Below are 27,020 nucleotides of genomic sequence, written 5' to 3'. Positions count from 1 at the left end.
GGGAGTCCCAGGCCTCCGTCCAGCCGCTGCCACTCAGCTGGATAAACCCCCCGGGCAGGCCTGCCACCGTCCTCTCACTACGGCCACAGAGCCAGTTCTCGGGGGGGGTGGAAGTCTGGAGCAACCGCACTGGGTATGGCCTGCCCCATAGAGCTCTCACCTCTAGGGGCAGCAGATGTAAATTCGGCCATCCTCTCACAATGGCTAATACCCAGAGTTCTCTGTCCTTTGGGGTATAAGGGGCAATGCGCAATCGATTGTAAAAACAAAAACAAGCCATCATAGTCAATTCTGGTAAAAGCCAAGTCCCCCGTTGTCCCGTCATTCCTAGAGGTTGTAACTGACCACCAGTCCATAGGCCCTCAGTTCCATAATTATTGGGGCCTTCCAGACTGTGGTCAACAAAGATTGGCTCCCCCAGGTCTATTAAATAGAATAGAAATAGTTAATGGAATGGAATAGAATGGAACAGAATATGGAATATGGAATATGGAATATGGAATATGGAATATGGAATATGGAATATGGCATAGAATAGAATAGAATAGAATAGAATAGAATAGAATAGAATAGAATAGAATAGAATAGAATAGAATAGAATAGAATAATAGAAAATATGGAATGGGATGGAATGGAATGGAATGGAATAGAAGAGAATAGAATATAGAGAGGAATGGAATGGAGTAAGTAGAAGAGGAGAGAAGAGGAGAAGAGAATAAGGATAAGAATAAGAATAAAAATAGAGAATAGAATAGAATAGAATAGAATAGAATAGAATAGAATAGAATAGAATAGAATAGAATAGAATAGAATAGAATAGAATAGAAATATAGAATAGAATAGACTAGAATAGAAGAATAGACTAGACTAGACTAGAATAGGAATAGGAATAGGAATAGGAATAGGAATAGAGAATGGAATGGAATGGAATGGAATAGAATAATAAGAAGAGAAGAGAATAAGAAAATGGAATGGAATGGAATAGAATAACAGAGTTGGAAGGTACCTTGGAGGTCATCTAGTCCAACCCCCTGCCCAAGCAGGAGACCCTACTCCGCCCGTTCGTTTTGCTGCCCGCAGTCGGTTCGCCTCTCCGCTTACCACACTCACTTCGATGGGCCTCTGGTCTCTTGGCTGGGCCTCTCGGGCCCAGCTGGGCTTCCCCCAGCAGGCCACGTTCGCTGCAGGCCGCTGCCCTTGGTTGGCATTTTCCTCCTAATTTCTCCAATCTTTCCTCTCCTTTTCCCCTCTCCAGTCTTTACCCCCCCCTCCACACACACACACACTTTTTTTCTACGACTTCATCTTTCCCTCTCCACCTCTCTTCCTCCTCTTCTCCTCACGGTGTAACCCTGGCTTCCTCCGTCACCGCCATCTCGATATTTCTTGTTGCCCACCCCCACCCCCACTCCCAACCCCGTGTGTGTGTGGGGGGGAAAGTGCTGCGCTTTGGGTTAGAAAGGGGACAGAGGCCAATTGTCCTAAGGTCGGTTTGGACATTTTTTTTCCTTTTTTAATGCACACATACAATAATTTACAGAATTCGCCATCGGTAACGTGCGGACTCCGTTAGCTGAGGTGGGGCGGGGGCAGAAAACCCCCACCCTTTTTCTGAACCATCCAGCGATGTCTTAACAAAGAAAAAAAAACCCTGGCCAGGTGACACATCCCTGGTTTGAAAGCAACATCAGATTTTTCTGGGGCCCCCCGCCCCCCATTTCCTCCCCAATGTGACACCCCCCCATAGACAAGAAGAGCTATAGGGAGACCAAGCTATAAGGGGGATTGACTGCGTATGATCCCCAAAGGAATAAAATAAAATAATAAAATAAAATAAAATAAAATAAAATAAAATAAAATAAAATAAAATAATAAAATAAAATAAAATAATAAAATAAAATAAAATAAAATAAAAATAAAATAAAATAAAATAAAATAATAAAATAAAATAATAAAATAAAATAATAAAATAAAATAAATAAAATAAAATAAAATAAAATAAAATAATAAAATAAAATAAATAAAATAAAATAATAAAATAAAATAAAATAAAAACAAAATAAAAAATTGCTTTCGTGAAGGCAGGGGGAAGGAGTGACCGCCACGAACGGCAGATCGGGCAACTGCATCCAATTCTCAAAACGGCCGGGTTCTGGTTAGACAGGCAGACCATCATAGTGCCCCGCCCTCCTCTGTGAACTTCCTGAAGCCCCCCCCCCCCAATTGAATGAACCTGTTTGCCCAAAGGCCAGACCCAATTCATAAAGGTTCCTTTGCACGTGGTATGGAACGTGCAAAAGTGCAGCCACGGAGCCCTGCGCAGCCTCGTGTGTGTCGTGACCCAAACTTTTTGGGGGTGAAGGAGGATTTTTTTTTTTAAAAAAAAAGAGGGTTGGAAGGGAGGAGGAAGAGATTTTAGCCTGTTTAGGAAGGGGAAAACTTGACAATCCCCGTTTACAACAATGTTTCTCAACCTTGCCCATTTTTAAGGCGGGTGGACTTTAACTCCCAGAATTCCCCAGCCAGCTATGCTGGCTGGGGAATTCTGGGAGTTGAAGTCCACCCATCTTAAAAGTTGACCAGTTTGAGAAACGGGATTTGATTGACGATGGGGGAGGGGGGAGGAGTCCCAGTTTGGGGTTCACTTTTTTTAATACACCAAAAGAGAAGGAAGAATGAGTGGGGGGCACCCACTCCGAAACAGGACCCAGAAGAGACTCCGACACCCCCACCACCTCCCTTCGCGCTCCCAACTTCCAAACTGCCACCTGGCTCCGGCAGGCACACCGGGAAACAGAAAAAAAAACAGTCTCGGGTCTGGTAATTTCGTTTCTTTCGTCCAAGTCCGTCGATCAGCACAGAAGAAGGAGGAGAAAGAAAAAAAAAATTAAGAAGAGCTACGGGGATTCGCCACCCGAGAGGTGGGAAACTGGCGTGATCACCTGGTGGCCACCTTTCCACGGCGGGGGACAGTGAACCACACAAAGACAGAGAGTGACGCGATGTGGACCGGCGGGCGGGCTTCCCCTTATACGAACCGCTGGACGATGACAGCGTTCAGGAGGTTGGCGTCCTTCAGGGTCTGGTCCTCATCCGAAAGCTCCTTGTTGGGGAAGGTGGTCATGAGGACGAAGCCCGTGGCCGCCATAGCCGGCCGGGCGTCCACGATGAACAGCCGGATGTCACGGATCCTGCCCAGAGGAAAGAGGGGCAACCTCGCTTTCCGTTCACGTTGATCAGTATCCCACTTTTTATTCTTTTAACCAAGAACGCCTAACAGTCCCTCTTCCTATTTTCCCCACAACAACCACCCTGTGAGGCGGGTTGGGTGAGAGGATGTGACTGGTGACCTTCGTGTCTAAGGCAGGACTAGAACTCGTCTCCTGGGGATTGGCCCAAAGTCACTCAGCCAGTGTTCATCTCTAAGGTGGGACTAGAATTTATCGTTTCCTGGGGATTGGCTCAAAGTCACCCAGCTGACCTGCATGTCTAAGGCGGGACTAGAACTCACTGTCTCCTGGGGATTGGCCCAAAGTCAGCATAACTAAGCTGGGACTAGAACTCACCGTCTCCTGGGGATTGGCCCAAAGTCAGCATAACTAAGGCGGGACTAGAACTTATCGTCTCCTGGGGATTGGCCCAACATCACCATAACTAAGGCAGGACTAGAACTCATCGTCTCCTGGGGATTGGCCCAAAGTCACCATAACTAAGGCCGGACTAGAACTCTCCGTCTCCTGGGGATTGGCCCAAAGTCAGCATAACTAAAGCGGGACTAGAACTCTCTGTCTCCTGGGGATTGGCCCAAAGTCAGCATAACTAAGGCGGGACTAGAACTTATCGTCTCCTGGGGATTGGCCCAACATCACCATAACTAAGGCAGGACTAGAACTCATCGTCTCCTGGGGATTGGCCCAAAGTCAGCATAACTAAGCTGGGACTAGAACTCACCGTCTCCTGGGGATTGGCCCAAAGTCAGCATAACTAAGGCGGGACTAGAACTTATCGTCTCCTGGGGATTGGCCCAACATCACCATAACTAAGGCAGGACTAGAACTCATCGTCTCCTGGGGATTGGCCCAAAGTCACCATAACTAAGGCGGGACTAGAACTCTCCGTCTCCTGGGGATTGGCCCAAAGTCAGCATAACTAAAGCGGGACTAGAACTCTCTGTCTCCTGGGGATTGGCCCAAAGTCAGCATAACTAAGGCGGGACTAGAACTTATCGTCTCCTGGGGATTGGCCCAACATCACCATAACTAAGGCAGGACTAGAACTCATCGTCTCCTGGGGATTGGCCCAAAGTCACCATAACTAAGGCGGGACTAGAACTCTCCGTCTCCTGGGGATTGGCCCAAAGTCAGCATAACTAAGGCGGGACTAGAACTTATCGTCTCCTGGGGATTGGCCCAAAGTCAGCATAACTAAGGCGGGACTAGAACTCATCGTCTCCTGGGGATTGGCCCAACATCACCATAACTAAGGCAGGACTAGAACTCATCGTCTCCTGGGGATTGGCCCAAAGTCAGCATAACTAAGGCGGGACTAGAACTTATCGTCTCCTGGGGATTGGCCCAAAGTCAGCATAACTAAGGCGGGACTAGAACTCATCGTCTCCTGGGGATTGGCCCAACATCACCATAACTAAGGCGGGACTAGAACTCATCGTCTCCTGGGGATTGGCCCAACATCACCATAACTAAGGCGGGACTAGAACTCATCGTCTCCTGGGGATTGGCCCAAAGTCACCATAACTAAGGCGGGACTAGAACTCTCTGTCTCCTGGGGATTGGCCCAACATCACCATAACTAAGGCGGGACTAGAACTCATCGTCTCCTGGGGATTGGCCCAAAGTCAGCATAACTAAGGCGGGACTAGAACTCTCTGTCTCCTGGGGATTGGCCCAAAGTCACCATAACTAAGGCGGGACTAGAACTCATCGTCTCCTGGGGATTGGCCCAAAGTCACCATAACTAAGGCGGGACTAGAACTCTCTGTCTCCTGGGGATTGGCCCAAAGTCACCATAACTAAGGCGGGACTAGAACTCTCTGTCTCCTGGGGATTGGCCCAAAGTCACCAAGATGGCTTTCATAAGGCGGGACTGGAACTCATCGTCTCCTGGGGATTGGCCCAAAGTCACCATAACTAAGGCGGGACTAGAACTCTCCGTCTCCTGGGGATCGGCCCAGTCACCCAGTTGGCTTTCATGCCTAAATGAACTGTCGTAAAGCGAGGACTGCCTATACTGCTGGAAGTTCACATCCAGCATCGACTGCAGGTTTTGGCTGGCCCAATCCCTCCCCCTTTGCCCCCCTCCCCTCCCCCTTTGCCCCCCTCCTCCTCCCCCACCCCTACCTGTGACTGTGGTTGAATTTCTGCACCAGGCGCCCTCCGTCTGCGAGCCGGATCTGGATGTTGGTGGTGGGCTCCGTCTCGTCGATGGTGATCAGGGAGCGGGCTTTGGCTTCGTTTTCCGCCTCCTGCGAGGGCGAGCTGGACCCCATCACTTGGGGGGCGGTGCTGGGGCCAAAGCAGAGGAAAGGGGACCCTGAGGGCGAGTCTGCCTCGCCAAAAAATGCCTTTTCAGCCCTTGGCGGAAAAGGTCAGCAGGGAACGGCAAAGCTCCCTCGCTGAACTCGGAGGCTAATGAACCGCCCCGGCTCAAATTAAAGCACGGAGGATGGATTGTGAGAGAAGAAAAAACTTTTTATTATTTATTTCTTGGTATCCCGCACTTTAATTATCTCTGTAAATACCTCAAGGCATCAACCGTCTCCAACAGAACTTCCTCCTCCTATTTTCCCCACAAAAACCCTGTGAGGTGGGCTGGGCAGAGAGAAGGACTGGCCCAGTCACCCAGCTGTCTTTCATGCCTAAGGCGGGACTAGAACTCACAGTCTCCTGGTAATTGGCCCAAAGTCACCCAGCTGTCTTTCATGCCTAAGGCGGGACTAGAACTCACTGTCTCCTGGCGATTGGCCCAGTCACCCAACCGGTTTTCATGCCTAAGGTAAGACTAGAACTCACTGTCTCCTGGTGATTGGCCCAAAGTCACCCAGCCACTTTTCATGCCTAAGGCGGGACTAGAACTCACTGTCTCCTGGTGATTGGCCCATAGTCACCCAGCCACTTTTCATGCCTAAGGCGGGACTAGAACTCACTGTCTCCTGGTGATTGGCCCATAGTCACCCAGCCACTTTTCATGCCTAAGGCGGGACTAGAACTCACCGTCTCCTGGTGATTGGCCCATAGTCACCCAGCCACTTTTCATGCCTAAGGCAGGACTAGAACTCACTGTCTCCTGGTGATTGGCCCATAGTCACCCAGCCACTTTTCATGCCTAAGGCGGGACTAGAACTCACCGTCTCCTGGTGATTGGCCCATAGTCACCCAGCCACTTTTCATGCCTAAGGCGGGACTAGAACTCACTGTCTCCTGGTGATTGGCCCATAGTCACCCAGCCACTTTTCATGCCTAAGGCGGGACTAGAACTCACTGTCTCCTGGTGATTGGCCCATAGTCACCCAGCCACTTTTCATGCCTAAGGCGGGACTAGAACTCACTGTCTCCTGGTGATTGGCCCATAGTCACCCAGCCACTTTTCATGCCTAAGGCAGGACTAGAACTCACTGTCTCCTGGTGATTGGCCCATAGTCACCCAGCCACTTTTCATGCCTAAGGCGGGACTAGAACTCACTGTCTCCTGGTGATTGGCCCATAGTCACCCAGCCACTTTTCATGCCTAAGGCAGGACTAGAACTCACTGTCTCCTGGTGATTGGCCCATAGTCACCCAGCCACTTTTCATGCCTAAGGCAGGACTAGAACTCACTGTCTCCTGGTGATTGGCCCATAGTCACCCAGCCACTTTTCATGCCTAAGGCGGGACTAGAACTCACTGTCTCCTGGTGATTGGCCCATAGTCACCCAGCCACTTTTCATGCCTAAGGCAGGACTAGAACTCACTGTCTCCTGGTGATTGGCCCATAGTCACCCAGCCACTTTTCATGCCTAAGGCGGGACTAGAACTCACTGTCTCCTGGTGATTGGCCCATAGTCACCCAGCTGGCTTTCATACCTGAAGTGGGAATAGAACTCACTGGCTTTTTTCCTGTGAAGGAAGTACAGATAGTCCCCGACTTACAACAATTCATTTAATGACCGTTCAAAGTTACAACGGTATTGAAAAAGTGACTTGGGACCATTTTTTACACTTGCACCATTCACATTATCAAAATTCGGACACTGGGCACCTGACTCATATTTAGAATTGAATAGAGCTGGAAGGGACCTTGGAGGCCTTCTAGTCCATCCCCCCACTTAAGCAGGAGAACATATACCAATTCAGGCAAGTGGCTGTCCAGTCTCTTCTTGAAAACCTCCAGTGATGGAGTGCCCACGATTTCTGGTGGCCAGCTGTTCCACTGGTTGATTGTCCTCCCTGTCAGGAAGTTTCTCCTTAATTCCAGGTTGCTTCTCGCCTTGATCCGTTTCCATCCATTGTTTCTCGTCCTGCCCTCTGGTGCTTGGGAGAATAACGTGACCCCCTCCTCTGCCTTGTGGCAGCCCCCCAAATACTGGAACGCTGCTATCATGTCTCCCCTATTTCTTCTTTTCTTTAGACTAGCCAAGCCCAGGTCCTGCAGCCGTTCTTTATTATTTATTTATTAATTATTGGGACTTACATGCCGCCCTATCTCCCGAAGGACTCAGGGTGGCTAACAACAATAAACTACAACAATACAAAAGTTAAAAAGAATTAAATTAACAGCCCCAATAGAATAAATTAAAATTGGAGTTAAAAATTAAAAAAAAAAACATTTTAAAATCCCTGTCGTCAGTCCAGGTCAGCCTGATGGAAAAGAAGTGTTTTAAGGCCACGGATCCGGGGTCATCCGGAGCTCAAGGGGAAGTTGGTTCCATAGGGCTGGCGCTCCCACAGAGAAGGCCCTCCCCCTGGGGGTCGCCAGCTGACATTGTCTGGCCGACGGCACCCTGAGGAGGCCTTCTCTGTGTGAGCACACTGGGCGATGGGAATTCATTCCCGGCAGCAGATGGTCCTGCAAGTATCCCAGGCCTAAGCCATGTAGGGCTTTAAAGGTAAGTACCAACACCTTAAATCACACCCAGAGGGCAAGCGGTAACCAATGCAGCTCACGCAGGAGGGGTGTAATATGAGAGTATCGGGATGCTCCCATCACTACCCGCGCGGCCGCATTCTGCACCAGCTGGAGCCTCCGGGTGGTCTTCAAGGGCAGCCCCATGTAGAGAGCATTGCAGTAATCTATATGGGAGGTAACGAGTGCGTGAGTGACCGTACGTAGGGCATCTCGGTCCAGATAGGGGTGCAACTGGCGCACCAGGCGAACCTGGGCAAATGTTCTTCCTACGTTTTGGTCTCCAGGCCTTGGATCATCTCAGTTGCTCTTCTCTGGATTATTTTTTCCAAACTCTCAACATCTTTTTTGTTTCTATGGTGACCAAAATTGGCCGCAGTATTCCAGGTGTGGCCTCACTAGGGTTTTATAAAGCGGTACTAATACTTGGCGTGATCTTGATTCTGTGCCTCTGTTTATGCAACCCAGGATTGCGTTAGGTTTTTTGGCGGCTGCTGCTGCACACAGCCGGCTCAGGTCGTTCAAGTGGGGCAAAACTCACTTAACGAACGTTTCACTTCACAAGAGAAACTCTGGGCTCAACTGTGGCCCTGTGCCGAGGACTACCTGTTTCTAAATATCCTGCTGGCTTACCTGCCCAGCTTCTGGCCTTCTCCGGTGAAAGCCCTGAAGGTGCCCCGGGACTTCACAAAATCCTCATCGCGGTGGTCCTCCAGATCCAGATTCACCTGCCCGCCGCGGGCCAACCGACGTAGCTCGGCTGGGACTTCTCTACAAGGAAGAGAAAGCATGGAGTGCCCGTTGGGAGAAGACCCCCTCCCCACCTTTCCCCAAATGTGTCAACCTGGGAGTCTTCCCATTCCCTTTTCCAGACAAACAGAGTTCCCAGGAAGGTCAGATCTGAGCATCTGACGAGGCCCGGTGCAAGTTCAGGGTCAGATTCTTTCCAAGGCAGAATTATTACCCCCGACGGATGGATTCCAAGAACTGAGAGTTGGAAGGATCTTGATAGCTCCTCAGCTCGCCACTGTTTAGGCTGAATCCGCTTTTCCACAGCTTCAACACCACGTGAACCTACGAAACGCAGACGGATGGATTAGCGAGAGCGCTTAAGACTTACCTACCGCTTCGCAGGGCTTTACGGTCCTCTCTGAGCGTTTTACAGAGTAGGTCTCTTGCTCCCACCCCCACCCCCACCCAACAATCTGGGTCCTCATTTTACCGACCTCGGAAGGACGGAAGGCTGAGTCGGCCTTGAGCTGGTGAGAATCGAACTCCTAGCAGTTGGCAGAGTTAGCCTGCAATACTGCGTTCTGATTGACTGATAGCGTGCACAGCCTTATTGCGCAAGATAACCCAGGAGGAAACATAGTAAGCGGTGGTTTATCTTACACTATCTACAATATCATACACCAGAAACAATATACACACACGTGCTAATACAGCAGGATCCAACAAACCACAGTTACCTTTATACAAAGGCTGTTAAAGAGACACAGACCCTGCTGGCTCTTAAAGAGACGCAGACCCTGCTGAGTCATTCCCATCATTACATCTTATATCTTACATTACATAAGCTGGTTAGCTGTTATATCAATACCTTGACAAATATGACCACCCAAGTCACTCTCAGTGACTCTGGGCGGCTTACAGACATTAAACCCCAAATACAATCCCCAATAACCCCCCCCCAACACACACACACACACACACTGGTGTTGACAGTCAACCATCCACTTGATGGGCTCTGTATCATCCTGGGCTTCCAGGATCACTGGCAGAACCAGGTCTTTTGCAAGAGTATCAAAATGGGGGCAAATCTTCTTTGCAGGGATGATGTTCCACAAGGAGGGAGCCACCACTGAGGCGGCCCTTCTTCTTGGTATCACCAGACGGACCTCCTTAAGGCACATCCTGCTTCTCTGCTCTGATGGGTCGGGTGGAGGTCGCTGGGAAAAGACCGTCCTTCAAATAATCTAGCCTGAAGCCATGGAGGACTTGAAAGTGGACAACCAGCACCTGGAACTGGACCCTGGAGCAAATCCGCAGGCAATGCAGCTCCCTCAAGAGGTGGCATTGGTTTAGGTAATTAGGTAGGTAGTTAGGTAGAGAAGGAAGGAAGGAAGGAAGGAAGGAAGGAAGGAAGGAAGGAAGGAAGGAAGGAAGGAAGGAAGGAGAGAGAGAGAGAAAAGAAAGAAAAAGAAAGAAAGAAAGAAAGAAAGAAAGAAAGAAAGAAAGAAAGAAAGAAAGAAAGAAAGAAAGAGGGAGGAAAATGGGAAGGAGAAGGGAAGGAAGAAAAATGGGAAGGGGAAGGAAGGAAGGAAGGAAGGAAGGAAGGAAGATGGGAAAAAGGGAGGAGGGAAGGAAGGAAGAAAAAATGGGAAGAGGAAGGAAGGAAGGAAGGAAGGAAGGAAGGAAGGAAGGAAGGAAGGAAGGAAGGAAGGAAGGAAGGAAGGTCTAGCTGAACATCTGCAGCCTTCTTGTACCGATCCAGGCCTTCCTAATTTTCCAAAATCCAAAAAGTTTCCCCAGGTCTGAACAGTGACTGACCACTTCCTAACCCCACCTTATCTTGAAGGAATCAAAAATTCCACCAAATTTTAAGTTTGGGAACTATGCTGGTCTTGGACCCTGATAAAGATTCGATCTGACCTCTTCCGTGCGGCAGCCCCAGATCCAGTTCGAGGCCTGAAATACTCACATCCTGGGCAGCGTTCGGCCTCATTTCTCCCGCCACGTAAGCGGACTCTTCCTCGGGTGCAGCTCCCAAACGGTACCCCCCTCCGGCAAAGGGCTGCAAGGGAGAGGGGGAAAATAAGGGGGGGGGGCTTGCCCAGTTCTTCTGCATGAAGCCCAGATGCTGTATAAAGCTATTATCAGCCTTCATTTAAACTTCCTCCATCCGATCGGAAAGTTTTTTGTTGGTTTTTTTTTTAAACGTAGGGCTAAGCAATCTTCTTTCAGATCTCCCACGTTAAGGATTAAGTAACATGAATTCCAAAATACCAGGGATTTGGTAAACTTTTCTTAGAAGTACCTTGATTTGTTTGTTTTTTTATCCTAGCCACGTTCAGAGGAGACAGATTATAGATGAAATGCACAGTGACCAATGCTTCCCTACTCCTCTAACTCGGGGGTCTCCAAACTTGGCGACTTTTACAGTTTTTATAGACTTCAGTTCCCAGAATTCCTCAGATAGCCATGCTGGCTGAGGAATTCTGGGAGCTGAAGTCCACCTGTTGGGTATGAAATGTGCAAGAAAGCAGCCAAGTTCAGAATACCACGGTCCTCCTCCTCCGTGTTCGTCTTCCTCCTCCTCCTCCTCCTCCTCCCCAGTCTTCGTCCTCCTCCTCCTTCCCCTCCTCCAGAATCCCACTCCCTTCTAGCACTGATGACGTTACCTATCTGGGTGCTGAAATGTCTGCAAGAAAGCCACCAAACTCAGAAAGCACCAAGGACCCAACTATCCTCTTCCTCCTCCTCCTCCTCCTCCTCCTCCTCCACAAAACCCACCCCCTTCTAGCACTGACGATGTTCCCTAGTTGGGTAATAAAACGTTTCCAAGAAAACAACCAAACTCAGCCTTCCTCCTCTTCTCTCCCTCCCTCCTCTTTCTCCTCCTCCTCCTCCTCCATTCTGCAAACCCCATTCCCTTCTAGCACTGATGGCGTTACCTAGTTGGGTCATAGAACGTCTGCAACGAAACAACCAAGCTCAAGAGAACATCAAGGCTTCCACAGAAAGAGAAGTGCAGACAAGCATGGATTAACACCAGACAAACATACAAGCAGAAAACAATAACCGAATCAAGGAATTACCTGGGGGGGGAGGGAACCACAGCCCTACCACCGTATATAGACAGAGAACACCCCTCTTCTAGTACCGATTACGTTATTTCGCTGGGAAATGAAATGTCTGCCAGAAAACCACCAAGCTGAGAGAGCACCAAGGACCCCACAGTCCTCGTCCTCCTCCTCCTCCTCCTCCTCCCTCCAACCCCTCCGTTTTAGCAAGGATGATGTTAGGGTTAAAGCACCAAGGACCGCCCACAGTCCTCCTCCTCCTCCCTTCTAGTACTGATGATGTTACCTAGCTGGGTCAGGAAAGATCTGCAAGAAACCAACCAAGCTCAGAGAGCACCAAGGACCCCACAGTCCTTTTTTCCTTCCTTCCTTCCTTCCTTCCTCCTCCTCCTCCTCCTCCTCCTCCTCCTCCCTTCTAGCACTGATGATGTTCCCTAGTTGCGTCATAAAACATCTGCAAGAAAGCCACCAAGCTCAGAGAGCACCAAGGACCACACAGTCCTCCTCCTCCTCCTCCTCCTCCTCCTCCTCCTCCTCTCTTCTAGCACTGATGATGTTACCTAGTTGGGTCATGAAACGTCTGCAGGAAAACAGCCAAGCTCAGAGGGCACCAAGGACCCCACAGTCCTTTCCTCCTCCTCCTCCTCCTCCCCCCTTCTAGCACTGATGAGGTTACCTAGTTGGGTCATGAAACATCTGCAAGAAAACCACCAAGCTCAGAGAGCACCAGGGTCCCTACACTCCTCTTCCTCCTCCCCTCCTCCTTTTCTCTCTCCCTTCTCTGATGATGCTCCCTAGTTGGGTCATGAAACATCTGCAAGAAAACAACCAAGCTCAGAGAGCACCAAAGATCCCACAGTCCTCCTCCTCCTCCTCCTCACAACCCACAGTCCCTTTTAGCATTGATGATGTTACTTAGTTGGGTCATGAATGAATGAATGAACCTTTATTGTCAAAGTACAACCATGTATACATTGAGATTGGCTGAGCCTCCCTTCGTGCCCCCACCCCAAACTCACAGTGACAACAAACCCTCCATCTTATAGAGAATACCAAGGACCCCACAGTCGTCTTCCTCCTCCTCCCCCTCCTCCTCCTCCTCCTCCTCCTCCCTTCTAGCACTGAGGATGTTACCTAGTTTGGGTCACGAAACGTCTGCCAGAAAGCCACCAAGCTCAGAGAGCCCCCAGCACCCCAGACACCCCCTCCCTCTGCGCCACAATTGACTGAGGGCATCCTTTAGGCCACTTGAAAGCAAATCTATCCGCCTGCCCACCCAGGCAGACTTGCTCACCTTTGGCCTGCTGCCTTCCCCGGGACTCTTCGCTGTCCTGTCGACAGCCACCGCCCCGTGTTCTTTGGCCCCCCGGAACAGGTCCTCCACCAGCTCATTCGAACTCTTCTTCCTTGGCGGGCCGACAATCTGCTGACCGCTTCGCTCTGAGCCACCAGCATAAAACCTGAAGCAAAGAGAAAAGAGGCTTGAGGATTCCCCCGGGGAGGGGGGGGGGAAAGTCCTCCTCCGACTTCGGAAGCGCGGCCGCTGCAAAACCGAACCCGCTGAGGCAGCTCCTTTAATGCCCCTGGCTGTTTAAAAAGGTTTTTGAAATTTGAACCGTCCGTCCACGTCGTTTTGCCGAGACGGGCGGCTGCAGAAATCAAATCAACAAACGAACCGGCAAACAAAGCTACGAGAAAGTTGGTAAGGAAGCAAATTGAAAGATAGTCCTCGACTTACGACGGCTCATTTAGGGACCGTTCACCACTGGGAAAAGGGAGCTGTGACTGCTTTCCACATTTACAACAGATAATAATAATAATAATAATAATAATAATAATAATAATAATAATAATAATAATAATAGTAATAGTAACACCAAAAACAGACTTGGAAGGGACCTTGGAGGTCTTCTAGTCCACCCCTTGCTCAAGCAGAAGACCTTCCACATTTTCAGACAAATGGCTGTCCAGTCTCTTCTTAAAAAAATCCAGTGATGGGAGCGTCCACAACTTCTGGAGGCAGGTAGTTCCACTGCTTAATTGTCCTCACTGTCAGGAAATTCCTCCTTAATTCCAGGTTGCTTCTCTCCTTGATTAGTTTCCATCCGTTGCTTCTTGTCCTGCCTTCGGGCGCTTTGGGAAAATAAATTTGACCACGGGTCCCATTTGTGCGTGTCCCTATTCAGGCACCCGCCTGCGTAAATTTCCCTCCGGGCCGCCAGAGTGCAAAGGTTGGGGACGGCTGCTCTAAATAAGAGACAATCCTTGGCTCCATTTGCTGAGAAAGGTATGGTTTTATTAGAAGCCAAGTGTATCAGGGTAACGCCTAGCCCAGGGGTCAGCAACCTGAAACAGTGAAAGAGCCACTCGGAACCAGTTCCCTCACAAAAGGAAAAACTGGGAGCCGCAAAAAATGTGTGCGCATGTGCGTATATGCGTGCATGCGCAGAACAGGGTTTGACTGAAGAGTGGAGCCAAGGCGAGATATGCACCTACCCTGCATATTTGAATTGATTGGTTGAATTTTTTTAGTCCCACTTTTTTTTTTTGGACTGCACATGGCAGAGGACTGGGAGCCGCAGGAGATGGCTGAAAGAGCCGCATGCGGCTCCGGAGCCGCGGGTTGCAGACCTGTGGTCTAGCCAGAGCTGAGAATCTTGCGAGGGCGAAGGTTCATTCTTCTAGCCTTTGGGTTGGATTCTGAACGTTTCATTACCAGGCTGAGAAACATCTTCAGCAGCGGCGTTGAGGGGGCGTCAGTGTCGGTGTTCTTCTGCTTCACCAGGGCTTCAGGGACAGGTGTGTCAAGTGAGGGTCTTGCGATGAGTCATCAGGAGAGGCTGGGGGACGGGTCTTGTGATGGAGAGGTTACATCAGGCCATCACTAAGTTACATCAAAATCCCCAAGTTCCACTTTTCCCAGCCTTCACTGCCTCCCATCTCTCTCTCTCTCTCTCTCTCTCACAAACACACACACAAATACAAACAACCATGACCAATCAGATTCAAGCGAGACATTTTAAGGACGGACACTTCAAACTTGTAGGTCAGTAATGGCGAAACTTTGAGAGACCGAGTGCTCAAACTGCAACCCAAAACCCACTTATGTATTGTCGGGTGCTCGGTGGGCGTGGCCCATTGAGTGGGTGTGGCCCATTGGGTGGGCGTGGCTGCGGTGGTAACGGCAGACTGGGTGGGACTATAAAGTTCAATCAATCAATTCCAACTTTGCGAGATCTTTTTTTCCCCCGCGAGATGTTGAAATTGATTGATTAAACCTTTTTTTTTTTTGCACATGGCAGCAGAGGCCTAAAGTGAAAAGGTTTTATAAAACCCAGCTGAACAGGGGGCTGGATTAGAGCAGGGTTTTTCAACCAGTGGTACGGGTACCACCTGTGGTACATTGGCACCTGGCAGGTGGTCCGCGACCATCCTAGAAAAGTGGTAGCAGGGGAGGGGAATGAGCTGAACCGGTGGCAGCACCGCACAAGCCTGAGCGAGAGACGGCTGGAGCTGCAGGGCTGTCAGGGCTCAGCGGAAGCGCCAGGATCAGCGCCAGGATCCAGCTGGAGCTCGGCGCTGATCCTGGTCCTTCTGCTGAGCCCAGAAGAAGCACCGATCAGCTGGAATGTTGCAGCATCTCCAGGGTCTTGTGATTTACATTCAGATGCTTGGCAACTGGTTCATATTTATGACGGTCACAGTGTCCCAGGGTCATGTGAAGTGACCAAAACCTGCTGCAACCACCCAGCAGAGGGGGGGGAATAAAAATCAAACACAACCCACCCCCCCCCTTGCTGCCAATCCTCAACAGAAATGCTCACAACAATGAAAACCTCGGACAGGAGGAAGAGCGCCGCCGGGCGGGCAGGCAGGCGTCTTGCTCGGCTGTGGCTTGGGGGGAACTTTTTTCAGTGCCATTGTAACTTCGAACAGTCACTAAGCGAACTGTTGTAAGTCGAGGACTACCTCAGGAAGAGGAGGTAGTTAAGTCCAGTACTTCATCACTTTTTTCCTTTTCTTTCCCGGATCATCAAGTTTTTGACACCTTGCTAGGCGACTGGTGGTTCTCGGATGTTGCCATATCCTAAAAGTGCTACAATGGGTAAAAAGGTTGAAAAGCCCTGACCTTGAGGCAGCATCGCTGGGGGATGCAGCCATTACTTTCACTTTCCCCTCAAGCATTTCCCCCCCCCCTCTTCTCCAGAGTTCATGGCAGACTGTCACTGCATGATAGCCAAGCACACAAGCAAGCATACAGTGGCAGCCGACAGGCATTTTACGGCCCCTGGACTACATCCGACTCTCCTTATCCACCCAGGAGGCATGGCATCTACACGTAGTGCTGGACGTAACAACCCACCCAGACTTTCCCAATTCCTCCTTCCGTCTGAGCAGCCACCAACCTTTGTCCTTCCTCCTCCTCCTCCTCCTCTTCCTGAGCGTGAACGAGATCGCGGAAGGAGGTCACCCTGTGGTCGCTGGAGAAACAAAAGGGAACATCAAATGAGTCGGCTGCCTCCCCCCAGTGTGCGGTTTCTCTCCTCTCAACTGTAATGGGCCGGCCAGGATGAAAAGGAAAAAAAGGTCCCAGCGCAACAACTAAGGTGCGGTTGTGACCCAAGAAGCAGACTTGCAACAGCAACGGAAAAGGTTTGGGACGGTGTCACACGAAAAACGGAACCGCCTGGAAAAGAAAATTCTTAAAAGTGACTATAAGAAAGAAAACGGGAGGTTTTTTGGGGGGGGCTAATGGACCGAGATCTGGGGGGGGGGAGAAATACGGAGGTTTGATGTTATATATGTTGACAGCAGCAAGATTACTCTACGCTCAGAAATGGAAGACCATATGGATTCCCACAAGGGAGTAACGGTTGCCAAAAAAAAAAAAAAATGACGCAGCTAGCAGGAATGGCTAAATGGACTGCACTGATTAAAGAAAAAAAAAGGCGAATACTTTTATTGCTACGTGGAAACAGCTTCTAGACTTTGTGCTTGAGGTGTGGGGGGGGGGAAATGAAATTTTGATTTTGGGCTTTCCTGATTATATAGATTTGTTGTCATCGAAATGGCTGGTTTATATTTATTTATATATAACAGCCACATGCTTCTCCCAGAAGAAGGAAGCTAAAGCCACCAGCCTGATGATGACGGATGGGATTCCGTCGAAACGTTGCACCTACACCTTTAGTTCTACGCGGGAGGAAACCCGAATGACCGAAGATCCACATATAAACACCCGCGAAAACCTCAGAAAACATATATATATATATATATATATATATATATATATATATATATATATATATATATATATATATATATATATATATATATATATATATATATATATATATATATATATATGCACACACACATATACACACATATACACATATACACATATATACATATATACATATACATATACATATACATATACATATATATATATATAAAAAGTTGAGGCTTAACGTTGATATTCTATTTTACCGCACCAAAGAAAGTCGGAAGTCAAGGCCTTTGTTTTTTTCTTCCCCCCTTGCTTTCCCCCACTTTTCTATTCCCTTTCGCCTTCCCTCTCTCTCCTGCTATTTAGTTTGGTATTTTCTTTGTATCGTATGCTATAAAGTAATAATTAATAATAATAATAATAATAATAATAATAATAATAATAATAATGACCCTCGCTTGCTGCACCCACTCCTGAAGCCCTTACAAACAGAACACTGACATCCCCTAAACCAGGGGTAGGCAACCTCGGCTCTTTTATGACTCATGGACTTCAACTCCCAGAATTCCTGAGACAGCTATGCTGACTCAGGAATTCTGGGAGTTGAAGTCCATGAGTCATAACAGAGCCGAGGTTGCCTACCCCTGCCCTAAAATCAGTGGTGGGATTCAGATGGTTTGTGCCAGTTCGGTAGGGACCGGTAGCTTAGTTTTGCTGAATTTGGAGAACCGGCTGAATGCACACTGCTTCTGGAAGTCCGTTTTAGGCCTCGGAGGCCTGGAGGAGGCCTCCCAGGCCTAGAATGGCCCTGCCGGAAGTTCATGGATGCCACTTCCGGAAGTCCATTCTAGGCCTCGGAGGCCTGGAGGAGGCCTCCCAGGCCTAGAATGGCCCTGCCGGAAGTGCATGGATACTACTTCCGGAAGTCCGTTCTAGGCCTCAGAGGCCTGGAGGAGGCCTCCCAGGCCTAGAATAGCCCCGCCGGACATGCATGGATGCCACTTCCGGAAGTCCGTTCTAGGCCTCAGAGGCCTGGAGGCGGCCTCCCAGGCCTAGAATGGCCCCGCCGGAAGTGCATGGATGCCACTTCCGGAAGTCCGTTCTAGGCCTCAGAGGCCTGGAGGAGGCCTCCCAGGCCTAGAATGGCCCTGCAGGAAGTGCATGGATGCCACTTCCGGAAGTCCGTTCTAGGCCTCAGAGGCCTGGAGGAGGCCTCCCAGGCCTAGAATGGCCCTGCAGGAAGTGCATGGATGCCACTTCCGGAAGTCCGTTCTAGGCCTCAGAGGCCTGGAGGAGGCCTCCCAGGCCTAGAATGGCCCTGCAGGAAGTGCATGGATGCCACTTCCGGAAGTCCATTCTAGGCCTCAGAGGCCTGGAGGAGGCCTCCCAGGCCCAGAATGGCCCCGCAGGAAGTGCATGGATGCCACTTCCGGAAGTCCGTTCTAGGCCTGAGGCCTGGAGGCCGCCTCCCAAGCCTAGAATGGCCCTGCCAGAAGTGCATGGATGCCCCTTCCGGAAGTCCGTTCTAGGACTTGGAGGCCTGGAGGCGGCCTCCCAGGCCTAGAATGGCCCTGCAGGAAGTGCATGGATGCCACTTCTGGAAGTCCATTCTAGGCCTCAGAGGCCTGGAGGAGGCCTCCCAGGCCTAGAATGGTCCTGACGGAAGTGCATGGATGCCCCTTCCGGAAGTCTGTTCTAGGCCTCGGAGGCCCGGGCCTGCATTCAATAAGAGAAGCGGTTGTTCAGGTGGTCGTTGAGGACTACATGTGCCGTCATGTCCTTAGCGAGCACCACTAACCTACAGCCAGCCTACAAACACCCCCAGAATCCAAATCAACCCCACAGCCAACCAGAGACAGCAGCAACCCATAACCATCCCGCGCAATCCCCCCTCTCAGCAGCAGTTCACCTCCCAAGGAGCCTGACCTGATGTAACCTCCTCGTCACAAGACCCATCCCAAGCCTCTCACTGATGACCCACACTTGACCCACCACAAGACCCTCACTCGACACACCCACCCTTGAAGCCCTCATAAACAGAAGAGCACTGACACAGATACCCCTTAAAACCAGGAGTCTCTGACCTTTCCGGGTTGAGGGACTGGTGGGAAAGGGAGGGGCAGACACCTCTATGTGCGCGTGGACGTGCACGTGAATGTGGTTGCGCGCATCTGCACATGAACAGGGCCGCGAGCATGCGCGCTCCGCAAATGGGGTTGAGAGCGCCAGCACGGAGCTTGCAACTCACGGCTCAGCTAGGGCCGGCGCCAGGCTCGGCTAACACTGGCGCCAGGCTCGTGGCTCAGCTAGCGCCAGTACGAGGGGTGAGCGCGTGCGCACATTTCCGTGCACTGGCCAGCCACTCACGCAGCCCGGTGGCCAAAAGGCCACAACCTGGTAGTCGGCCACGGCCCATAGGCTGGGGACCCCTGACCTAAACTCGGCTGAAGATATTACCTCACCTGGTAACGAGCCGTTCGGAAACCAACCCACAAGCTTGGAGAATGAACCTTCACTCTCCGAGCGTCGTTTTCCCAGAATGCCCTGGGATTGGGAATTTCTATTTCTTTGAATTGGTGGGATCCCTGGCAGACTCTGCTCTGCAAGGCCCCAATCCCAAGTTTTTCCAGCAGAGGAGGGAGGCTGGACACCTTGGATCTAACCCTGATTTTTCACAGAGGCAGAAAGCTGGCGGGTCACCTGGCTGCGGTGCCTCTCGTCACGGAACTGGATGTGGGTTGGGGGAGCGTCATGATGTCTTCGTCGCCACCATCTTCATAGAAACTAGCCAGGGCAATCTGAAAAAGAGGAAGGGCACCACACGTTAAGAAACGGCACCATCGGCCACCTCTGACCGTCCCAGCAGGTGGGTAGGTTCTTCAGGGAGTCCTCGACTTACAACAGTTCGTTTAGTGACTGCGAAGTTACAACAAGAATGAAAAAAGGTGACTTGTGACCTTTTTTCTCTGCTTATCACCACTGCAGCGTGCCCAGGGTCACGTCATCAATTCAGATGCTTGGCAAGTGGCATGTACTTAGGACGGCTGCAGTGTCCGTGTGTGTGTGTGCGTGTGTGCGTGTGATGTACCTATGACGGTTGCAGTCTCCGTGTGTGTGTGTGTGTGTGTGTGTGTGTGATGTATTTATGACAGTTGCAGTGTCCGTGTGTCCGTGTCTGTGTGCACGCATGGTGTGTGTGATGTACCTACGACGGTTGCAGTGTCCGTGTGACCTTCTGCCAAGCAAAAGTCAATGGGGAAGCCAGATTTGCTTAACAACCGCGTGTCTAAACTTAACAATTGCAGTGATTCCCTTAATAACGGTGGCAAAGGAGGTCGTAAAATGGGGCAACACTGACTTAACCATCTTTTGCCTAACGACAGTTTGAGGCTCTGTTGTGGTCGTTGAGGACAACCTGGTATTGGAACCTGCCCATGATAGATGTTAAGTCCTAAACAATCATAAAACATGACACTGAACGGAACAGAATTATTGAATGGCCAAGTGTGATCGGACACACAAGGAATTTGTCTCCGGGGCAGAAGCTCAAAGTGTACATAATATGTACCACTGTTCTGGATTTTGAAAGCGGGGGGAAGGAGAGGGGGAGAAAGCTGAATTCAGCAACGTGGCGAGGATCTCTCTGGGAAGACCACAATTTGGCTCTTTCCTCGCAATCCGGACTGCGTGGGGCTCGTTCTCCTTTGCACAACAGCAATTTTTCACTGGCAAAACACTCGCCCCCAATAGAGAGATTTATTTTTTTTACTTTTTTTATTATTATTTTTTAAAAAAAAGATGTTTTGTGGAACTAAAAGGTCACAAGCTCCAAAAGAGGGATCGAATTGCTCACTTTGGAAGAACACAAAGCAAATGCTTTCAAAGGTTGTCAAGATTCTATTTTGGTCTGAGTTGCCTCTTTTCGCCCTGCAATATTCATGAATATTCATGTGACGTATTTGGAACCGGGAAAATAAAGGTGATCGCGCGAGACGCTTAAGCAGCCCAGTAAAAGATCTAGGGCAGGGGTCTTCAAACATGGCTCCTTTTGTGGCATAACAACAACAGCAACAACAACAACAATAATAATAAAAGTTGGAAGGGACCTTGGAGGTCATCTAGTGCAACCCACTGCTCAGGCAGGAAATCCTATTCCATTTCAGACAAATGGCTGTCCAGTCTCTTCTTAAAAACTTCCAGTGTTGGAGCATTCACTGCTTCTGGAGGCAGGTAGTTCCACAGATTAATTGTTCTCACTGTCAGGAAGTTTCTCCTTAGTTCTAGGTTGCTTCTCTCCGTGATGAGCTTCCATCCGTTGCTTCTTGTCCTGCCTTCGGGGGCTTTGGAGAATAGCTTGACTCCCTCTTCTTTGGGGCAGCCCCTCAAATATTGGAAGGCTGCTATCCTGTCCCCCCTCATTCTTCTCTTCATTAAACTAGCCATACCCAATTCCAGCAACCGTTCCTTATATGGTTTAGCCTCCAGTCCCCTGATCATCTTTGTTGCTCTTCTCTGCCCTCTTTCTAGAGTCTCAACATCTTTCTTACATCGTGGTGACCAAAACTGGATGTAGTATTCCAAGAGTGGCCTTACCAAGGCGTTGTAAAGTGGTATTAGTACTTCACGTGATCTTGATTCTATCCCTCTGTTGATGCAGCCTAGCACTGTGTTGGCTTTTTTGGCAGCTGCAGTGCCTGGCTGGCTCAGCGTGCCTGGCTGAGGAATTCTGGGAGTTGAAGTCCACAAGTCACAAAAGGGCCATGTTTGAAGACCCCAGATCTAGGGCCTGCATTCATATACAGCTAAGCCCTCGAGATACGAGCACAACTGTGCCCAAAATTTATGCTGCCTAGTGAAACATCTGTTGAGTGAGTTTTGTCCTGTTTTACGATCCTTCCTGCCTCAGTCGTTAGGGGTTTGCCCCACCGACTTTGCTTGTCGGAAGGTCACAAAAGATGATCAGGTGACCCTGGGACACGGCAACCGTTGTAAGTATGAACCAGTTGCCAAGTGTCTGAATTTTGATCACGTGACCACGAGGATGTTGCAATGGTCGTAAGTGTGAAAAACTGTCATAATTCACTTTTTCCAGTGCCATTATCAATTTGAGCAGTCACTAATGGTTAAGTCGGGGACGTCCGGTATTGCAATATGCTTGAGGAGTTACGTTTCTGGTTTCGTGAGTTATGTGAAACCAGGCTAGGTGGTTTGACTATGGTTTAGGGCAGGGCTGTCCAAAGTCCATGAGGAAGCCAGATTGACTTGACAACCGGGCCACCAACTTAACAACTGCAGTGGTTCGTTTCACAACTGCGGCAAGGAAGGTTGCAAAATGGGGGAAAGCTCCCTTAACAAATATCTCACTTAGCAATAGAAATTGTTTACTCTGAAAAGAATAGAGATGCAAGGGACCTTGGAGGTCTTCTAGTCCAGCCCCCTGCTCAAGCAGGGGAACCTATACCATCTCAGACAGGTGAATGTCTGGTCTCTTCTTAAAAACCTCCAGTGATGGGAGCGCCCACGATTTCTGGTGGCAAGCTGTTCCACTGGTTAACTGTCCTATCAGGAAGTTTCTCCTTAATTCCAGGTTGCTTCTCTCCTTGATCAGTTTCCAACCATTGTTTCTCCTCCTTCTCTCTGGTGCTTTGGTGAATAACGTGGCCCCCTCTGCCTTGTGGCAGCCCCTCAGATACTGGAACGCTGCTATCGTGTCTCCCCTAGTCCTTCTTTTCTTCAGACTAACCAGACCCAAGTCCCGCAGCCGTTCTTCGTATGTTTTAGCCTCCAGGCCTTGGATCATCTTAGCTGCTCTTCTCTGAACTTTTTCCAAACTCTCAACATCCTTTTTTGTAATATGGTGACCAGAATTGGCTGCAGTATTCCAGGTGTGGTCTGACTAGGGTTTTATAAAGCGGTACTAATACCTCTCGTGATCTTGATTCTATGCCACTGTTTATGCAACCCAGGATGGTGTTAGCTTTTTTGGCTGCTGCTGCACACGGCCGGCTCACGGTCAAGCGATCGTCCACTAGGACTCCAAGGTCCCTCTCACAGTCGCTGTTTTTGAGCCAGGTCTCACCCAGTCTGTACTTATATCTTTGGTTTTTCCTGCCTAAATGTAAAACTTTGCTTTCCTCCAGTGAAACTCATTTTGTTGGATAGGGCCCATTGTTCAAGTAGGTCAAAATCTTTTTGGATCCTGAGTTTGTCTTCTGGGGTGTTGGCTACTCCTGCCAGTTTGAGGTCATCTGTAAATTTGATAAGTTCCCCTTCTGTTCTCTCAATTGTGGTTGTAAGTCAAGGACTACCTTTATAAACCGACTGCCTAGCTTGACTGAGCCTATTTTTATTACTACCAGTAAATGACTGATTGACTGACAGATTGACAGGTTGCTTCCTTAAATTGATATGCTGGCAATCTCACCATCAGGCAACTCCAGGCAATACAAAACATTTAAACAATAAATATCAGCATGGCCATTAACAGAGATAGGGATTGCTACAGATGGCTATTAACCCAGCTTACACACTGATAATCCTCAATTTATGACCGTCACTGAGCCAAAAATTTAAGCAAGGCAGTCGTTAAGGGAGTCTTGCCCCATTTTACGACCTTTGCCACTGTTGTTAAGCGAATCGCTGCAGGTGTTCAGTCAGTAATGCAGTTGTTAAACGAATCTGACTTCGCCATGGACTTTGCTCATCCAAAGTTCGCAAAAGGGGATCACGTGATTCCGGGACACTGCGACCGTCATAAATAGGAACCAGCTGTCACACATCTGAGTTCTGATCACATGATCGTAGGGACCTGCAATGGTCTGAAAAAGGGTCATAAGTCGCTTTTTCCACTGTTGTTATAATCTTCAATGGTCACTAAATAAACTGTTGTAAGTTGAGGACTATTTGTAATGCAAAGGAACAAGAGCCTCTATCAGGGACTGACTGGCCTCAAATCGTAGAGTTTTGCTGGAACATCAGATACACACATAATAGAAGAATAGAACAGATTGTAGACTGGACTGGACTGGACTGGACTGGACTGGACTGGACTAGAATAGAATAGAATAGAATAGAATAGAATAGAATAGAATAGAATAGAATAGAATAGAATAGAATAGGAATAGAAATAAAGAGTAGAGTAGGAATAGAATAGGAATGGAGTAGAAACATAATAATAGAATAGAATAGAATAGAATAGAATAGAATAGAATAGAATAGAATAGAATAGAATAGAATAGAATAGAATAGAATAGAATAGAATAGAATAGAATAGAATAGAATAGGAATGGAATGGAAATATAGAATAGAATAGAATAGAATAGAATAGAATAGAATAGAATAGAATAGAATAGAATAGAATATAGAATAGAATAAGAATAAGAATAAGAATGGAATGGAAATATAGAATAGAATAGAATAGAATAGAATAGAATAGAATAGAATAGAATAGAATAGAATAGAATAGAATAGAATAGAATAGGAATGGAATGGAAAAATAGAATAGAATAGAATAGAATAGAATAGAATAGAATAGAATAGAATAGAATAGAATAGAATAGAATAGAATAGAAGTACAGTAGAGTAGAATAAAAATATAGAATTGTAGAATAGAAAATAGAATGGAATAGAATAGAATAACTTTGTCACTTTGACTGTACACTAATTGGCATACATTACAATGAAATTTCATTGCATAATGTACTGTTTTACTTGATGTCCTATCTGTTATATCTCGGTATTCACAACCAACCGCAGCATTTTTGAAACAATTTTAAGGGCATGCCACCGGCTAGCCTGGAAGACTCCCTCACCGTGGGCATGTAGATATTTGTAAGAATTTCCACCTCCCTGGCAGCAGAACCATTGCAAAGAGAAAGCAAACCAGTTTTTCCTGCAACCCCTGTTGCCAAACTGCAACTCCTTGCAACTGATGCCCTGATGATCCATGGGTGGCATCTGGTGCCCGCCAATAGCTCCCGATTCCCTCCATGTCAAAGGTGAAGCAAATTATTTGCAGTGCCAAATCTGCCTCCATGCCTTGCTTCTTTCTCAGGGATGTGCCACTTTGCCATCCCCTTCTAATGAGGGTGTATCTGCTCTTTTTTTGGGGGGGGGGGGAATGGAAATGATTTTTGGAACCCAACCTGTACAGATAGTCCTCGACTTACAATCACTCATTTAGTGACCATTCAAAGTCACAAGGGCACTGAGAAAAGTGACTTAACGACCTTTTTTTTACACGCTTACAACCGCTGCAGCATCTCCTTGATCACGTGATCAAAATCCGGACGCTTGACAACCGACTCATATTTACGACGGTCGCAGTGTCCCCCCCGGTTTGTGTTTGTGTCATGTAATCCCCTTTTGCGACCTTCTGACAAGCAAGGTCCATGGGGAAGCCTGATTCACTTAAGGACTGTTACTACCTTAAGAACTGCAGTGATTCACTTAACAACAGTGGCAAGGTCGCAAAATGGGGAAAAAGTCACTTAACATCTGCTCATTTAGCAACGGAGGTTTTGGGTTCTGTTGTGGTCATAAATCGGGGTCTACCTGCAATACTGAAGTCAAGGCAACCCACACCCAGAAAAACAAAGCAGTTGAGCACAGGCATGTATGGCCTGTCCCCACCTCCCCGAACCCTTTATTATTAAATTTATTTATTGTTCAATTTATATACAGGTGGTCCTCAACTTACAGCAGTTCATTTAGTGGTCGTTCAAAGTTACAACAGCACGGGGGAAAAAGGGACTTATGACCAATTTTCACCCTTACAGCCATTGCTGCATCGCACGATGAAAATTTGGATGGTTGGCAACCGACTCATATTTACGACGGTCGCAGTGTCCCCGGGGGGGGGTGTCACGTGATCCCCTTTTGCGACCTTCTGACAAGCAAAGTCCATGGGGAAGCCGGATTCACTTAAGGACTGTGTTACTATCTTGAGAACTGCAGCGATTCGCTTAACAACCGTAGCTAAAAAAAAAAAGGTCGTCAAAGGGGGCAAAACTCACTGAACGTCTTGTCTCATTCAGCGACAGACGTTCTTGGGTGGGTGGGTGGGGTGTCCGTGGCGGTCGTTAACTCGAGGACTGCCTGCACCACCCATCTTGCAGTTTGGGCGGCTCTTTAGCAAAAAGAAATTTCTCAAAGGAGGCTGACTTTGCAGGGAGAGGAGGAGGTGGGGGGGCGGGGAGAAGAGGCCCCTCCCAGTCCCCCTCACCTGTACTACATAGCCCATCATCCTCTGGCTGGCTGTGCACAGACAGGGCAAGAGAGAAAACTCTTCCGCTTCTTTCCTCCTCGACCCCCACCCTTGCAATAATCTTGCCCATCCCCTCTTTCCCCCCCCCGGGGAAGAAGAGAGAAGAGGGTCCTTCCCAATGAAGCCCCCTCCCCAATTTCAATGCAGAATAAGAAAAAGGGGGGGGCTTTGTCCAAGAGGGGAGGGGGACTGCTCTTGCCCGGGCCCCCTTTGACAGACAGGTGTGATGGGGGTGGAGAAGGGGGGGCAACTCGCTAGAAAAGCCCTCCCACCTCCAGGGAAGGACCCCCCCCACCCACTTCCAGCCGGGGGAGGGGGAGAGAAAGGCGATATCCCGGCCTCCCTCCCCCTCGACCCCCAAGGGAAGGCTGGGAAACTCCGGGAACTCTTTTTCCCCCTCCCGCCGGGCTTACCTGCAGGTCCCCGCCCGCCGACTCCAGGAAGAAGCGCGCCCGCTCCTCCTCAGCCCCGGTCACGGCCACGAACTCCCTCAACGCCTCTTCGCGGTCCGCCATCTTGCCCGGTGTGCAACCGCCAAAGCGCTCCCGCCGCGCCGCCGCCGCCCGCCCAGCGCCGCTCGCCGCTTCCGCCCGCCATTGAA

The 27,020-nt window shown here is 49.1% G+C and overlaps 1 protein-coding gene and 1 long non-coding RNA gene across 2 annotated transcripts in view; one reads left to right on the top strand and one right to left on the bottom strand.

Moving 5' to 3' along the window:
• The window catches only part of LOC308665726, a 183,002-nt gene that overhangs the window by 126,839 nt on the left and 29,143 nt on the right, over positions 1-27,020 (top strand). The window lies entirely within an intron of this gene.
• On the bottom strand, positions 1,488-27,020 carry NSFL1C (NSFL1 cofactor). Its single transcript, XM_081322820.1, has 9 exons — positions 26,833-27,020; positions 19,855-19,952; positions 16,328-16,402; positions 13,216-13,381; positions 10,820-10,912; positions 9,083-9,192; positions 8,752-8,889; positions 5,358-5,522; positions 1,488-3,191 (listed from the first exon to the last, which is right to left on the bottom strand). The coding sequence occupies exons 1-9, from the start codon at positions 26,932-26,934 to the stop codon at positions 3,029-3,031; spliced, it is 1,110 nt and encodes a 369-aa protein (XP_081178946.1). The 5' UTR covers positions 26,935-27,020; the 3' UTR covers positions 1,488-3,028.

The sequence above is a fragment of the Vipera berus genome (assembly GCF_964194415.1).
Source record: "Vipera berus genome assembly, chromosome: 3".
Lineage (NCBI taxonomy): Eukaryota > Metazoa > Chordata > Lepidosauria > Squamata > Viperidae > Vipera > Vipera berus.
Note: the sequence above shows the minus strand (reverse complement) of the source record. Positions and strands in the feature narration are given on the sequence as shown.